Source organism: Scyliorhinus torazame, chromosome 9 (genome assembly GCF_047496885.1).
Source record: "Scyliorhinus torazame isolate Kashiwa2021f chromosome 9, sScyTor2.1, whole genome shotgun sequence".
Classification (NCBI taxonomy): Eukaryota; Metazoa; Chordata; class Chondrichthyes; order Carcharhiniformes; family Scyliorhinidae; genus Scyliorhinus; species Scyliorhinus torazame.
The window spans coordinates 110,020,001-110,036,350 of NC_092715.1; the positions used below are offsets into that span (position 1 = coordinate 110,020,001).

General features: G+C 46.1%; 1 protein-coding gene across 5 annotated transcripts in view; it reads right to left on the minus strand.

Annotated features, from left to right (window-relative positions):
- Positions 1–4,950: 4,950 nt before the first annotated feature.
- nudt12 (nudix (nucleoside diphosphate linked moiety X)-type motif 12) overlaps positions 4,951–16,350 on the minus strand; it is a 62,957-nt gene continuing 51,557 nt past the window's right edge. For all 5 annotated transcript variants that reach the window (XM_072516388.1, XM_072516389.1, XM_072516393.1 and 2 more), the window contains 2 exons: positions 10,374–10,573; positions 4,951–8,231 (listed from right to left, as the gene is read on the minus strand). In XM_072516388.1, coding sequence (XP_072372489.1) covers positions 8,121–8,231; positions 10,374–10,573 — 311 coding nt within the window. In that variant the 3' untranslated portion in view covers positions 4,951–8,120. The remainder of the gene's footprint in view (positions 8,232–10,373; positions 10,574–16,350) is intronic.

The following is a 16,350-nucleotide window of genomic DNA, read 5'->3' on the forward strand; positions in this document are numbered from 1 at the left end:
TCGATGTTGCAATTTACTTGTTATTCTTTAATATAATAAATTGCGTTTTTTGTTCTCTATTGGAAGTCAGTTTTGTGCTCATTGTCACTTCATGCCACATATTTTCCCCACAAAGGTGCTATGCTTCCAAGTCTCTGTCAATACAACTGCATCAAGAGTGTGTTAGATTCTCTGGCCTCCCCGCAGTGTGTTTCTCGGCAGCGGGAGGCCGCTCATCATTGGCCGGTGGCAGGATCTTCTGTTCCCTCCTCTGTCAATGGAATTTCCCATTGAATTTACCCCTCGCAGCTGGGAAACCTGCTGTGGGGATATGCCGTTGGCGGGACCAGGAGATCCCGCCAACATGAATAGCCAGCAGATATTGCCCATATTTGGATTTGGATTTTGTTTATTGTCACATGTACCGGGATACAGTGAAAAGTATTTTTCTACGAGCAGCTCAACAGATCATTAAGTACATGAACATAAAAGAAAAAAGAAAAGAAATACATAATAGGGCAACACAAGGTACACAATGTAACTACATAACACCGGCATCGGGTGAAGCATGCAAGGGTGTAGTGTTAATCAGGTCAGTCCATAAGAGGGTCGTTTAGGAGTCTGGTAACAGCGGGGAAGAAGCTGTTTTTGAGTCTGTTCGTGCGTGTTCTCAGACTTTTGTATCTACTGCCCGATGGAAGATGTTGGAAGAGTGAGTAAGCAGGGTGGGAGAGGTCTTTGATTACACTGCTTTCCCCAGGTACTGGGAGGTGTAGATGGAGTCAATGGATGGGAGGCAGTTTCATGTTATGGACTGGGCGGTGTTCACGACTCTCTGAAGTTTCGTGTCGTTTTGGGCTGAGCAGTTGCCATACCAGGCTGTGATGCAGCCAGATAGGATGCTTTCTATGGTGCATCTGTAAAAGTTGGTCAGAGTTAATGTGGACATGCCGAATTTCCTTAGTTTCTTGAGGAAGTATAGGCGTCGACGTGGATGGACCAGCACAGATTTTTGGAGATGCGTACCCCTAGGAATTTGAATCTGTTAACCATCTCCACCTGGCCAATCCATCTAATCTGCACATCCTTGGACTGTGGGAGGAAACTGGAGCACCCGGAGGAAATCCACGCAGATACGGGGAGAAGGTGCAGACTCTGCACAGACAGTGACCCAAGCCTGGGACCCTGGAGCTGTGAAGCAACTGTGCTAACCACTGTGCTACCGTGCTGGAGGAGGTGATGTTTATTCTTACTGATTGTGGTCTGTGGGTCAGAAAGTCGAGGATCCAGTTGCAGAGTGAGGAGCCATGCCCTAGGTTTTGGAGCTTTGATATGAGCTTGGCTGGGATTATGATGTTGAAGGTGGATCTGTAGTCAATAAATAGGAGTCTGATGTCGGAGTCCATGTTGTCGAGATGCGCCAGGGATGAGTGTAGGGCCAGGGAGATGGTGCCTGCTATGGACCTGTTGTGGCAGTATGCGAATTGTAGTGGATCAAGGCGTTCTGGGAGTATGGAGGTGATGCACTTCATGACCAACCTCTCAAAGCACTTCATTACGACTGAAGTCAGGGCCACCGGACGGTAGTCAGTGAGGCACGTTGCCTGATTCTTCTTTGGCAGCGGTATGATGCTGGTCTTCTTGAAGCAGGTAGGGACCTTGGAGCGGAGTTGGGGCAGGTTAAAGATGTCCGCGAACACATCTGCCAGTTGGTCCGCGCAGGCTCCGAGTACATGACCATACCTTCAAAACGTTATCCTTTGCCCTTACCGCAATACTTTATCCTTGCTATTTTTACAACATGCATTTCCTGCTGTACCAAAAGATGGCTGCTACAAATTGTACAACTCTTTGGAATTTCAAGAACAAAATCATTCTTTCCTCAGCTTCTGGGATCTTGCACCTCAATGTACAGACCCCTGATAATCGCAATCCCAGGAGGCTCGCACATCAAAACATTTTATGCCTAAGAAGCTGCTAACAGACTCATATCACACCTGGGACTGCCCAGGCACATTTCAAAAGGAACCAAAGGACGGTCAGTTTTATCTGCTAAGAGGGACGGTACGGTGGTTAGCACTGTTGCCTCACGGCATCAAGTTTGCAGATTCTCCCCGTGACTGCGTGGGTCTCACTCCAACAACCCAAAGATTCTGCAGGCCTCACTAAATTGCTCCTTAATTGGAAAACAAGAATTGAGTACTCTAAATTATTTTCAAATGTTTTATCTGATAAGCTCATCTTGCTAGCGAAGTCAGTGTGTCTGCCTGGACAATAGCTTCCCAACACTACACCCTCAATATGAATGGTAGCTATTTCAATAACTAATGACATATTTCAGTCCTGAAATGAAAGCCAGTTGAAGACACTGGAGAAACATCCCGTCTGAAGTCACTGTGCAGAGGAGGGCCACATGACCCAAATGACCATTTTGAAATCTTCATATGCCTTTGAGAACTGGGAAATAGTCAAGTCTGCTTTCTTAATATACAACTGGTGAGTGACCAGGAAGTAGGTCCCTCCATGCAGACCCTCCAGGCAGAACAACAGCCTGCTCATCAATGCTGTCTCTGCTGGAAGGTTTTGTGCCATTTCATACAAAACAGGTCATGTCTCCACGTACCTACTGTTGTGTTGGGTGCTCTGGATCCGTGGAACACATACAGGCCACCAACAATTAAAATAGTGCAACACTATTTTATTAAGTCAAAAATTGTTTAACATACTTTCACTGTGGGTTAACACGATATTAGATTGAACTAAAGACCTATGCCTTGTCCTAACCAGTCTATGCACTCAGTGCATGGTGAAGATCTGTGCTGCAGGCTGTGAGCTCTGTCCTACTAGGAAGCTGTAGCTTGAATGAACGGGAACTCTGATGCCCCCTGTCTTTATAGTGCGTGTGCTCTAACTGGTGATTGGCTGCGCTGTTACGTGTGTTGATTGGTCCCACCGCGTGTCCATCAGTGTGTGTGTGTCTGCACCATGATATACTGGTGTATATTATGACACCTACCTCACCTTGTGGTATCAGGGCCAACTAAAAAGTAAACACTATGGCCGGGATTCTCCTTTCCGGGGACTAAGTCCCCACGCTGGCAGGAAAACCGGCGCCAACGACACCGGCGTCATCGGGCCCCCAAAGTGAGAAATTCTCACCTGTCTCAGGGGCTAGGTGGACGCCGGAGGGGTTGGCGCCGCTCCAGCTGGCGCCAAAGAGACTGCGTGAGTTTGCATATGCGCCAAAGGGCCGGCATGATTTCGCGCATGGGTGGAACCGCCGGCATGTTTTGGGGTTCTCTTCTCCGCGCTGGCCATGGCGGAGCCCTACAGGGGCTGCGCAGAAGGAAGGAGTGCCCTACGGCACAGGCCCGCCCGCAGATCGGTGGGCCCTGATGGCGGGCCAGTCCACCGTGGGGGGCCCCCCCGGGGTCAGATCCGCCCTGCGCCCCCCCAAGGACCGCCCCAGCTGACTTACCTGCCAGGTCCCGCCGTGTGCGACCATACGTAACCCCCGCCGGCAGGACTGGTCAAAAACGGACGGCCGCTCGGCCCATCGGGGCCCGGAGAATTGCTGGGGGGGGCGCCGCTGCCAACAGCCCCCAACCGGCGTGGCGTGAACCCCGCCCGAAAAACACGCCGGAGAATACGGCAGCTAGCGTCGGGGCGGGATTCGCCCCGCCATCCCGGATTCTCTGACCTGGCGGGGGTTCGGAGAATCCTGCCCCCAAACTCCAATCTTCAGCTAATTAAACTTGAATGCCTATGAGAAATAATTCCTCAATGGACTCTAACTTTGGACTCTGGAAATCACAAGAACTAGTATTTATTTCTGTGGTTCGCGTTTTACAAAGTCTTTTCTCTATCAGCTACTTTACTGTGCGTGTGTGTGTGTGGAATGGAAATTTACAAACACTCCTCCTTGGGGTTTTGAATGTGAAATACAGTCAATATCTGTCATATGTGGCCCCTTCTATTGTGAATTTGTTTACCTACTTGAAGGTGTATGTACGTAAAATCGGGGTTCATGGCCCAAACTTTGGACATCTGCAACTTCGACTTTCATGTAAAACAATTGGATTCTCGCCTTTCCCATGTAGAAAGTGAGGACCGCGCATGTGCAAGCTTACCATTCGATTTCACCCTTCGCAAAATTTTGCGGGTGGGAATGGAAGTCCCATGATCGTCGAGAGTTGACTGTAATATTTTAAAATCAAATTAAAAACACCTTCTGCTCACGGACAGATGGCAAGAGGAAGACAGACAGAGTCTGTCTCTCTCCTATTCATAACAAGGTAGATAAGAATGGTCAACATATAATTTAAGGATTATCATTTTCCCCTCGGGTGTCCATGCCACCAAATATGAAGCACAAATGCAGAGTATTCTCTGTTTGATTTTGGGCTACTGAGCAATTCTGAGGAATAAGATTGCCATCATTGTTACTGCTAAGATTGGTAATTTTGCATGCATAGATATCGCCAGCAGCATCATTTACATTTCTAAATCATATTAAATGTCAAATGTTAATTGGCTGCAGTGCAGAAAACACATTGCAAAAATTAACAGTTCGCACCAGTGGATCTTTCAGAGTTGAAAGCAGCAATACCTCTCAAAGAACATTCCAACATCCAGCTGTTTGCAACGAGTTCTCTTTAATCTTAGACTATGATTCTCAAATGATAGGGTGTATTGAGAGGATGGTCTACTGATAGAATTTAAAGCCTAATAGTTCTTTTTTTGCTTTTATATTCTTTGAGGTTATCTTTCAGAAGTTGAAGATATTGCTTTTCTGGAATTGACAGCTTGAATGAGGGATGAAAACCAGACTGCACATTCCACAATTGCAAGTTATCTTACAAGAACAGGCACTACAGTATTTCAATCTTCAGCGCCTGCTTGAAGGATGATCTTGTAAAAACAACTCATACTTATAAATAGTTAGTGAAACTGAATCCATCATTCAAAGGATTTTAAATGTTCCAAGTAATTTAATTCTTTTCCAAGACAAAAGCAAATGTAAAGCACTGGATGATGAGATAAATCTCTAAAATTTTGAATGAGACTTTGTCCCAGAAACTCGCAGGCTAAATGTAGTCAGAACATATTTGAAATGCTTTTCTACTGTAGACACAAAAGACACAATGCAGCCCTTTGTCTAGGCATTGGGAATGTTGTCACCAGATGTTTAACCAGCAATTCGATTTCTTTGAGATTCAGATAAAAGATTCTGTTGACTGACAAGCTTCAGCCTCTTGGCTAGGGAATAACATGGGAGAGAGGTATAATAGGTTTGGGTGGAACGAACTTCTGACTAGATATCAATTTTGATCAATTATAATTTACATCCTTGAGGTTGTGTCAAAGAGTTTCACACTTCGTTTTGTGTCACTGAAAAGATTTTAAAAAGGAATTCACAGAAACGTTATAAAAAATTGTAAATATCGATATTTAAAAAAAATTGGATGTGGGCTTCGCTGGCTAGGCCAGCATTTGTTGTCCATTCCTAATTGCCTTTGAGAAGGTTGTGGTGAGCTGCCTTCTTGACACTGCATGGCAAATAGACATTGAGGAATTGATCACAAGCACGTTCATATATTTATGATCAATATGATATATACAGTGTACAAATCAACAATGAAAATACCACATTTAAAAAAGAATTACACAACTGCTTTTTTAAAACCTTTTTTGGAAGTGCAGTTTTATTACTGAGCATCAGTGAGCAAGCTATTGGTTAACAAATGCTGCCTGAAAGCAGTGTCAATGACATTGTTTATTACGTTGTTGATGATTGTAAGCAGACTGAGGGAGATAATTGGTTGGGTTGGATTTGTCCCGCTCTCTCTGGGCAGGACTTACCTGGACAATTTTACACTTTAGCAGGTTGATACCAGTATTGTTGCTCTACTGGAACAGCTTGGCTAGGGGTGCGGCTAGTTCTGGAGCACAAGTTTTCAGTGCTCATTGGACCTCAAGAGGAGATTGGATCAGGGCCCGGAGGGTGATGGGGGTGGGGTGCAGTTGGTGCCAAATACCGGGGCCTGGGCGTTGAGGGGGCTTGGGCTCAGTGTTTTAAATGGTATTCTCAAGTCATTCACACTGAGCAGCCAGGTGTGCTGATGAGAAGGACTGAGTTTTATAAAATCAGAACTGTCAGGCTGCGTCTGACCTTCAGAAAGCTTTGTGGTTTGGAGTTACCTGTTTGAAAAGCCCGCGAGAAAACCACGAAGCTACCTGAAGGTCAGCAGCAGCAGCAGCAGCACTGCAACAACAGTCACGAGAGTGCTCTCGGTTTAAAAATGGTAAATGAAATTCCTGTAATTTTAGATTGGATACCGTGTGTGTGTGTGCTGGGGGAGGAAGGTTATGTTGAGGGGAGGTTGGGGATGGGGGGGGGGGGGGGGGGCGGTGTTCATGTGCCTTGGCAGAAGAAAGTCTTCTTCTGGTTTGTTTAATCGCCGCAATTGGTTCACCTATAGGATGCAAACAAACTAATGCTGCGTTATATCACTGCTGCTCGTAATATTAGTGACCCATGCTGCATATGCATTGGACGATATTTGTAACCTCGGGGCTGGATTCTCTGTTTCAGGGACTATGCCCCCACGCCGTTGTGAAAACTGTGGTCTTTTACACCAAACAAACTGGCGTCAAAAAGCCACAGATTCACAGCCTTGCAGGGGGCAAGCAGGCAGCTGTTGTGCAGCTCCAGCTGCCGATACAGTCCCCCCCACACGTCCGGGTCAGAGGCCGCGCATGCGCTCGACAGTGGCCGCGCCGGGTTCCTTGGCGGACTCAGACCATGGACCTGGAATGCGGAAATAGTGCTCCCGATCGGCCGCGCGCACGACCCGAATGAGCCCCCCCTGCCCTCCAATCGGCCCACCCCCGACTGTGGCGGCCGTTGACTGAGTCCGCAGCCACCCCGCGTGTATCCCGAATGGCAGGATAATGAGTGGTCCATGCCATCGGGAATCCGGCCGGTCGGGGGCGGAGAATAGTGGGACGGGCCTCTGGCAATGGCCTCAGGTGGTGCATAATCAGCGCGGCGTACTCCCCGAGTACTCCGCTTATAGGGGGGCGGAGAATCACTGAACCGGCGCCGGTCCCGATTTCATGCGGGAAACTGGATTCTCTGCCCCATCGCCGAATGCGATTTCGGCGTCGGGGTGCAGAGAATTCAGGCCGCCAACAATGGCCGTCAACATTTTATCTGGGACCTTTTTGTGGTTGGTGAATCTTAAAAGGGGAAAAAGTATCATGAATGATTGAGCGGGAAGGTTAAAGTGGAGGTGGGATGGAATAAAGGATGTGGAACAGGAGAAGCACCAGGATCCATGAGTTCTCTCTCCCGCCAGGGTGGATCATCCACTTGGCACTTTTAGCAGTGCACCATGATGAAGATATTTGTTTTTGCAACAGGCCTGGTAATTTCAGCACCATCACAGCATGCCCTATAAAGAATATGATGTAATGTACACCTATCGTTGCTCGGCAAATAATGAGTAACAGCAACCCGGCAGCTCTTTTCACACTTCTCCTGAAATTCCTTTCCATGATATTAACTGCCATTGGCCTGGAGATAAAAGTGAACATTATTCCTTACGTCTTTCATGGATGCAAATAGATTTTTTATTGTACATTTCTCTGCAGGGCTAAAATTAAGTCTTGTTTCTAACTTGTAAGAGATCAACACCTTTAGGCGGATTTGTTATGATCTGGTCCTTGAAGCAAAACAATTCTGAAAATAGAAGAGGTGCAAAGCTCTGACAACTGTGAAAAAACACATCCAGATGTCTGGGAAAGGTGTCAAAAAACTTCTGGCATGGCTTGAGAAGCCACTCTGAATTGATTACAGTGCAAATCACTCACAGAATTAGAAGCAGCAGATCATAAATTTCCAAATCAAAATCAATTTGAATTAATGTTGCCCGTTTGTCAGCAAATTCCAAACTAATTTTCAATCAACAAATGAGCAAATGTTCATGAGACCTGTTTGATAGGTTAGTGAGCGCTGATTTCAGAATTAGTCTTCGAACTACCATTTCAGGTATGATGTCTTCTCTTTTTGGGAAGATTGCTGTGATCTTCTTGCCAAGATTGGCGGTGTATAATTACAGGTCAACACAGCAGTGAATTCAGAGATTTGCATTCTTTTTAAGCCACTTTTTAATTAACCCATGTGCGATAGTTTGCGGTGGTGGAATGCTGATTGGACCAGCACCATGTTGCGTCAGGATTTCAGCGATCTGTGATATCAACAAAAGAAAGCACTTCAGTGTTTAAACTGAATTAATTTTCTCCTGCGAGATTTGATTTTCAGATAATGTCTGGAATATTTAATAGCTGTAACTACATTAATTTAATTTAACTTTTAACAATTGAAGCAGGTTTGCAATTTAATTCTGTACCTGTTGCGGTTCTCAGCACTTTTGTAATATACAAGACTGATTTTTAAAATTCATTTACGGAATGTGGGCATTGCTGGCGAGGCCAGCATTTATTGACCATTCATAGTTGCCCTTCATAAGGTGGTGGCAAGTTGCCTTCTTGAACTGCTCCCTGAGGTGTAGGTACACCCACTGTGCTGTTAGGGAGGGATTTTTCCCCAGCGACAGTGAAGGAACGTCAATATATTTCTAACTCAGGGTGGTGAGCGACTTGGGGGGGGGAACCTGCAGGTGGTGAGGTTTCCAGGCGTCTGCTGCTCTTGTCCTTCTAGTTGGCAGCGGGCATGGGTTTGGAAGGTGCTGTCTCAGGAACATTGGAGTGTTACTGCAGTTTGTCTTATAGATGGTACACATGGCTGCCACTGTTCCGTCAGTGGTGGAGGGTTTGGATGTTTGTGAAAGGGGGAGCAATCAAGCGAGCTCCTTTGTCTTGAATGGTGTTGAGCTTCTTGAATGTTAGAGCTGCAGTCATACAGGCAAGTGGAGAATATTCCTGACATTCCTGACTTGTGCCTTGCGGATGATGGGGGGCTTTTTGGAGTGGGGGGGGGGGGGGGGCAGGAGGTGAGTTGTGCTGTGGTGAACGTATTCACCATAATATAAGCTGTCTGTATAGTACTGTGGCCTATGGCCAGGGAATGGTAATATGATCTCCTTCCATGTATTGTACTGGAACCCTGGTGGGCTCCACCTCTGCCCCCCCCCCCCCCTTCCCAGGGCGGTATATAGACCTGTCGCCTGTGGATGGCGCTCATTGCTACAGCAGTCACAGGCAGGCAGGTTCTTGGATAATAAAGCCTATGTTCACTCGTTCTCATCGTCTTGTAGTGAATTGATGGTACATCATTCGCACCATAGGTTTCCTAGCCTTTGATCTGCCCTGGTAGCCACAGTATTACTATAGCTAGTCCAGTTCAGTTTCTGATCAATGGTAACCCCCAGGATGTTGATTGTGGAGGATTCAGCAATGGTAATGCCATTGAATGTCAAGGGGCGATGGTTAAATCCTTTCTTGTGGGAAGTGGTCATTGCCTGGCACTTGTGTGGCGTGAATGTAGCTCTAACAACACTCAAGAAGCTCGACACTTGTCAGCCCAAGTCTGGATATTGTCCAGGTCTTGCTGCATTTGGACATGGACTGCTTCATTATCTGAGGAGTCGGGAATGGTGCTGAACGTTGTGCAGTCATCCGCAAACATCCCCACCTCTGAGCTTATGATGGAAGGGAGGTCATTGATGAAGCTGAAGGTGGTTGGGCCTAGGACACTACCCTGATCTACACAATTTAATCATACAATCAGTTTATTTGAGAGAAGGATATGTGTAGACTTCAGAGAAAAACAGTCAACTAGTAAGGCCATGTCACAAATTGAGTTTAAGCTCTGCTCTGCAACTAAGTCAAATAATCAGCAAAATACTGCAGACGCTGGATATCTGAAATTAAAACAGTCAACGCAGGAAATGCTCAACAGGATAGATAGCACCTTTGGAGAGAGAAACAAAACTAAATGTTTCAGGTTGATTACCTTACATCAGAAAGTTAGAAATGTAATCCCTTTTAAACAAGTGAAACAGGGGAGTTGGAAAAATAACAAAAGGGAAGTCTGTGACAGGGTGGAAGTCAGGAGAAATTAAATTACAAAAGAGTTGGTGATGCCAGGCCAAAGGGAGTGGCACTTGGGGCAACAAAAGTAACAAAGATATGTCTAGAGGAGATATGAATAGCAGAATGATGAATAGCTGCTATCAGAAAGCAAGAATGTTTATTTACTTGTCCCAGTGCGCCCCCTAGTTCTGCACCATCAACTCTTCTGCCATTTAATCTCTCAATAAACCAATTTATACTTTCTCAGAGCACATTTTGTTATTTCACACAGCTAGTAACAAAAACAGCATCAGTTAATCTGGTTGTAGTCCAAGAGTTTCAATAGTTTTCCCTACCTGCTGACGACTGAACCAGCGGGCATCTATAATTTCCTCTTTGTCCACAATAATTTCTGTTGTTACTGCAATAGCTTGGCAACCAATCATGAGAGATGAAGGCATTGGCCAGGGCTGACTGGAAACATACTTAACATGCCCAACCTTGACTGCAGTTTCTTCTGCGACCTCTCTTCGAACAGCATCTTCTATTGTTTCCCCTGTTAACGAAAGTAAAGTGCTTCATAGAACTACCACAAAAATTGCCATTTTCCCAATAATTCCCTCTGTTAATATTCAGGTTTACAAATTGAAGGGAGATAACAGGATGTTTCCAGTGCAGAAGGCCATTCGGCCCATCGCGTCCCCAAATGAGCATTATGACAATAGTGCCATTCTCCTGCCTTTTCCCTGTACCCCTGCATATTGTTTCTATTAAAATAATAATCTAATGCCCTCTTGAATGTCTCGATTGAATCTGCATCCACCACACTTTCAGGTCGTGCATTCCAGACCTGAACCACTCGCAGTGTGAATTTTCTTTTTCCCACATATTTACTTCTTTTGCAAATCTGTGTCCTCTCATTCTTGATCCTTCTACGAGCAGGGACAGTTTCTCCCTATCTACTCTGTTGAGCCCCCCCATGATTTTGAACATCTCTATCAAATCTCCTCTGAGCTTTCTCTCCAAAGCGAACACTCTCAACCTCCCCAATCTATACTCAGAACTGAAATTTCTCATCCCTGGAACAATTATTGTAAACCTCGTCTGCATGCTCTCCAATGAGTTCACATCCTTCCTATAGTGTGGCACCCAGAACTGTACACATTATTTCAGCTGAGGTCTAACTAGTGTATTGTATAAATCCAGCATAACCTCCTTACTCTTGTACTCTGTGCCCATATTAATAAAGCCCAGGATTATCATAGATTATCATAGAATTTATAGTGCAGAAGGAGGCCACCCGGCCCATCGAGTCTGCACCGGCTCCTGGAAAGAGCACCCCACCCAACGTCAACACCTCCACCCTATCCTCTTAACCCAGCAACCCCACCCAACACTAAGGGCAATTTTGGACACTAAGGGCAATTTATCATGGCCAATCCACCTAACCTGCACATCTTTGGATTGTGGGAGGAAACCGGAGCACCCGGAGGAAACCCACGCACACACGGGGAGGATGTGCAGACTCCGCACAGCCAGTGACCCAAGCCGGAATCGAACCTGGGATCCTGGAGCTGTGAAGCAATTGTGCTACCACAATGCTACCATGCTGCCTGAGGATACTCGATGCTTTATTAATTGCTATCTCCATCAGTCCTGCCAGCTTCATTGATATATGCAATGATATTGTCTATAATTGTAGAACCTGATATTAGTCAAGAGCTGGTGAATTTCTTCCAATCAAATATGGAAATCGCTGAGTGGATTATATATTATTTACCGGGCCTCTGTTACAGGATCATATAAAATGTAAAATTGCTTTGATTGTTCTGCTCCTAAGGCATTCCCTCTGTTACACACTGAAGAAAACATGAATGGACGTTCCACCAGATTTTGAGAATCGGCAGATTCTTCATGATTTTTGTCATTTTTTGAGGACCTTAAATTTAGTCAATTGAACACAACAGCAAGCACACACACCATCTCCCAAGACATTAAGGGATTTCAACACAATTTAATCAATGAAAGTTTGTAAGTATTTTTCAGAGTACTGTGAAAGTGGGATCTGTACCTTTGGACTGTCTACACCCAAACCGCGCATGTTTCTCCCCAGAAACACAGTCAGGCTTTCTGTCCACATCTTCTGACACTTGATCATAAATAAATCGATGGGCTTATTTAGCTCCATTACTTTAGCGGCAGTGCCAGCTACACAGAGATCAGGGCGCCATATTTAAAGGGCACCCCAATCAGCAAGAACACTGAACCCCCTCCCATCCTCCATGGCCATAGAGCCCTCCCCCCCACCTCTCCAAACCTCAGGGCGACATCCTCACTGGGTCACTGTTTAAAAATAAGGGATCGCTCATTTAGAACAGTGATGAAGGAAAAATGTTTTTCTCTGAGTGTTATGAGTCTTTGGAACTTTCTTCCTGAAAAGGTGATGGAAGCAGAGTCTTTGAATCTTGTTAAGGCAGAGGTGGATAGATTCTTGGTAAGCATGGTGGTGATAGATTTTTGGGTGAAGGCAAGTTGCAGATTTGAGGTTATTATCCGATCAGCCATGACCTTATTAATAGGCGGAGCTGGCTCAAGGAGCTGAATAGCCTACTGATGCTCCTTGTTCATATGTTGGTACATTGGGTCCTAGTCCACCAACACCTCAACTTTATAATTCCTATCCTTGTGTTCAAATTAGTCTTGTTGTAACCACCTCCAACTCAAAACCCCCCAAGATTTCTGCATTCCTCCAAACTCAGAACTCTTATGTATCCGCACATTCTTTGTTGGCGACAGACTAGTGGCCTGTTCCAGGAATAACTAGCTATGGTAACAGATGAAAACCTGCTCTAGTGCACCATTAGGTGCTGGTAGAGAATGGGAATTGGAACACTCTTTGTCCCACCATTTGTGGTTATTCCTTTAGCACTTAGGCTTTTAAGCTCTGGTTCCCTTCCCAGCCTCTCCATCTTTTCGCCAAAACACATTTATACTCCACAGTTCTTTTGAAACACTTTCCAGCATTATGGTTCTTTACATGATATAAATCTAAGGCAAAAAATAATTTTAAAAATGTTTCAAAAACAAGGCATGCGCCTGACAGTAATTGCTTAAAATGAATGAAGTTAACTCCCCTGCCTTTGCTTCTTCCAACAAAACAAATGATTTCGAGCTAAACATTGTAACATTTACTAACTTGTTAGCGAGGGAATTTGGTGTTCATGAAAATCTGGCACAAGAATGGAAGAAGAAGGAATCTGCCCTTCAGACGATGCCCAAGACCAAATGTGCCATGAGAACAGGGACCAGCCACTTGCCTGACCTTGAGAATCCTGGGCGGGATTTTCTGATCCTGAGGCTAAGTGCTGACGCCGTCTTAAACGGCATTGCGTCTCACGACGGCGTCAACAGGCCCTCAGGAACAGCGATTCCAGGCCCCTTAGTAGGCAAGCACGGCACTGGAGCGACCCATGGCGCTCCAGCTGCTGATGCCGGCGTCAAATGGGTCTGCGCACCCACCCCCCACCAGGCCACCCCCGGATGGATGCCCCGCTGGGTAAGACCACATGTGGACGGCGCCGCCGAGACTCGGATTTTTTTTTACGGCCGCTCGGCCCATCCCGGGTGGAGAATCGCCGGCGGGGGGGGGGACTGGTCCGGCGCCACGCTGGCGCCAATGGCGCAATTTTCCACTCTCCGCCGAATCAGCGGCCATGCGTCGGGGCGGTGTCGCGTGATTCGCTCCCGGCCTGGTGATTCTCCGGCCTGCCGTTGGCTGAGAGAATCCCGCTCCCTTTATTGGAGCGGATTCTTGAAAATCATTGGAATGGTTACATCATCATCAGAAATGAAATACATATATGCACTTAAGTGGACCTAATCAAACCCATGTCCAGCAAAGTTTTGAGAACAACAGCTAGTTGGTGTAGCTGCTTTATGTATCGAAAATGTCTTGTGTTGCAGCGGATGACCAAGATCGCTCCAAGATTACCAAAAGACCGTGATGCCAAAATTAACAGTTTTCAATGGTTCAGCATCAGACAGCAGCAATAACATAGGTACCTAGCATATCATGTCGGCAACATGGATGAAATGACACTGCATTTTGATATGGCCAGCAACTGAACTGTGGAGTGAAAAGATTCAAAAATTGGTCTAGTAAAAACCACATGACATGAGTAGACAAGATTCACAGTGGTTCTAGCCTGCATGGCCAAAGGACTGAAAAGCATGTTGAAAATCAAGTTCCCCGCAGAGGGTTTTGTGCATGTCCATTTCAACTTTTGGATGGAAGTGGATGGAGTGAAGTTGTGGATCAAGGATGTCTGGAATAGGCATCTCGGTGGCCTAGGCTACGAGTGCAACTTAATTAGTGTGGGACATGTTCAGATCCCAGATCCCAGGAGTGTATGGTTCAACCTTGGATGTGTGTCTCAATAAGCAATTCAAGAATCATGTTTACACCGACTGGAATAGCTGGAATGATTGACAGAGAAAAAAACCTTCACAATGATAGGAATTATATGTGCTACACTGCTTGATGTTTTGTGTGGTTTCACCATCAGAGTTTAAGTGTAACCTGTCTCCACCCAGCTCCAAGGTTGAGAGCAGATGGATTTAATCTCAGACTGCTCTGAGGGGGTGAGATGGAGCCGATAGCTAGGGAATGGAATTTGGAGGAGGGATCCTAAACAATGGTTTCAATTTTCCCAACATTTCACTGGAGGAAAGTTATGTTCACCCTGATTGAATGTTGAATAAGCTATCTGATAATTTAGTAAGAAGTCTTACAACACCAGGTTAAAGTCCAACAGGTTTGTTTCAAACACTAGCTTTCGGAGCACTGCTCCTTCCTCAGGTGAATGAAGAGGTAGGTTCCAGAAACATATATATAGACAAAGTCAAAACTGCAAGACAACATTTTGAATGCGAGTCTTTGCAGGTAATTAAGTCTTTACAGGTCCCGATGGAGCAGGTTAAAGAGGTGTGAATTGTCTCAAGCCAGGACAGTTGGTAGGACCTTGGATTCATGTCGCATTACACTCACCCCCCACCATCTGGCCTGGGCTTGCGAAATCCTACCAACTGTCCTGGCTTGAGACAATTCACACCTCTTTAACCTGGGATTACCCCTCTCTCTGGCTCTATAAAGACTTAATTACCTGCAAATGCACGCATTCAAACTATCGTCTTGCATCTTTGACTTTGTCTATATATATATTTCTGGAACCTACCTCTTCATTCACCTGAGGAAGGAGCAGTGCTCTGAAAGCTAGTGATTCGAAACAAACCTGTTGGACTTTAACCCGGAGTTGTAAGACTTCTTACTGTGCTCACCCCAGTCCATCACCGGCATCTCCACATCAGGATAATTTAGTGACAGTGGAGGAGGCGAGAGAGGTGGTGGTGAGGTAGAGCTGATTGTCATCAACATACATGTGAAAACTGACAATTTACCTTCAGATAATGTCACTGAGGATAGCAAGGAGAAATCCTCGGCAGAGTGGAGGGTGGTGGTGGGGGGGGGGGGGGCCTGGGGGAATGTGGGGTGCCACCAGATCTAACAGTTTGAGGACTCGGGTGGGGGTATTAATCTCTCCCCCTGTCCCCACCCCCATCAGTGGCACTACTGAGTACAGAAGAACAGCTGGTCGCTGATTGGCTGGTAGCTCTTAGTGGGTGGGACTTCTGCGCTTGTGATCTTTGCAGCTGAGAATGTGGCCGTCGCCTCCCAGCAGATCTGTGCTAGTGTGAGCGAACATACAAACATAAAAACTAGTAGAGGAAGGAGGCCATTCGGCCCCTTGAGCCTGCCATTCAGCACAATCATGGCTGATCTGTTTTTGTTTTGAATTCCACATTTCACCATCCATGCCTGATAACCTATGAGCCCCTTTCCCAATAAGAATCTATCTGCCTCTGCCTTAAAATAATCAGTGATCCCATTTCCACTGCCTTCTGAGGCAGAGGTTCCAAAGTCGCAGCACCTGAGAGAAAACGGGCATGATTTAATGGCTGCGTTGCGCTTGAGCGAGAGTTGACACGGGTGTTAGATCGCGAGAGAGGCCAAAATCCAGAACCATGCCGCCCGCCGATCGGTTTGCGATCTAACCGGCACGCTCCAGTTGTCCAATTCAGGATTCCAACGTGGCATGGAGAGAGGCCAATAATCACCACTTAAGGCCAATCTCCACACAGTTAATGGGAAAGATCCCCTATCTGCCTCCCTGGCAAGTGCTCACACTGATTCGTACACCTTTTAAAAACGTGAAGATGGTGGAGTGGCTGCTGTGGGGATCCGAGGTAGTGAGTAGCCATCTTCACTCCCACGCA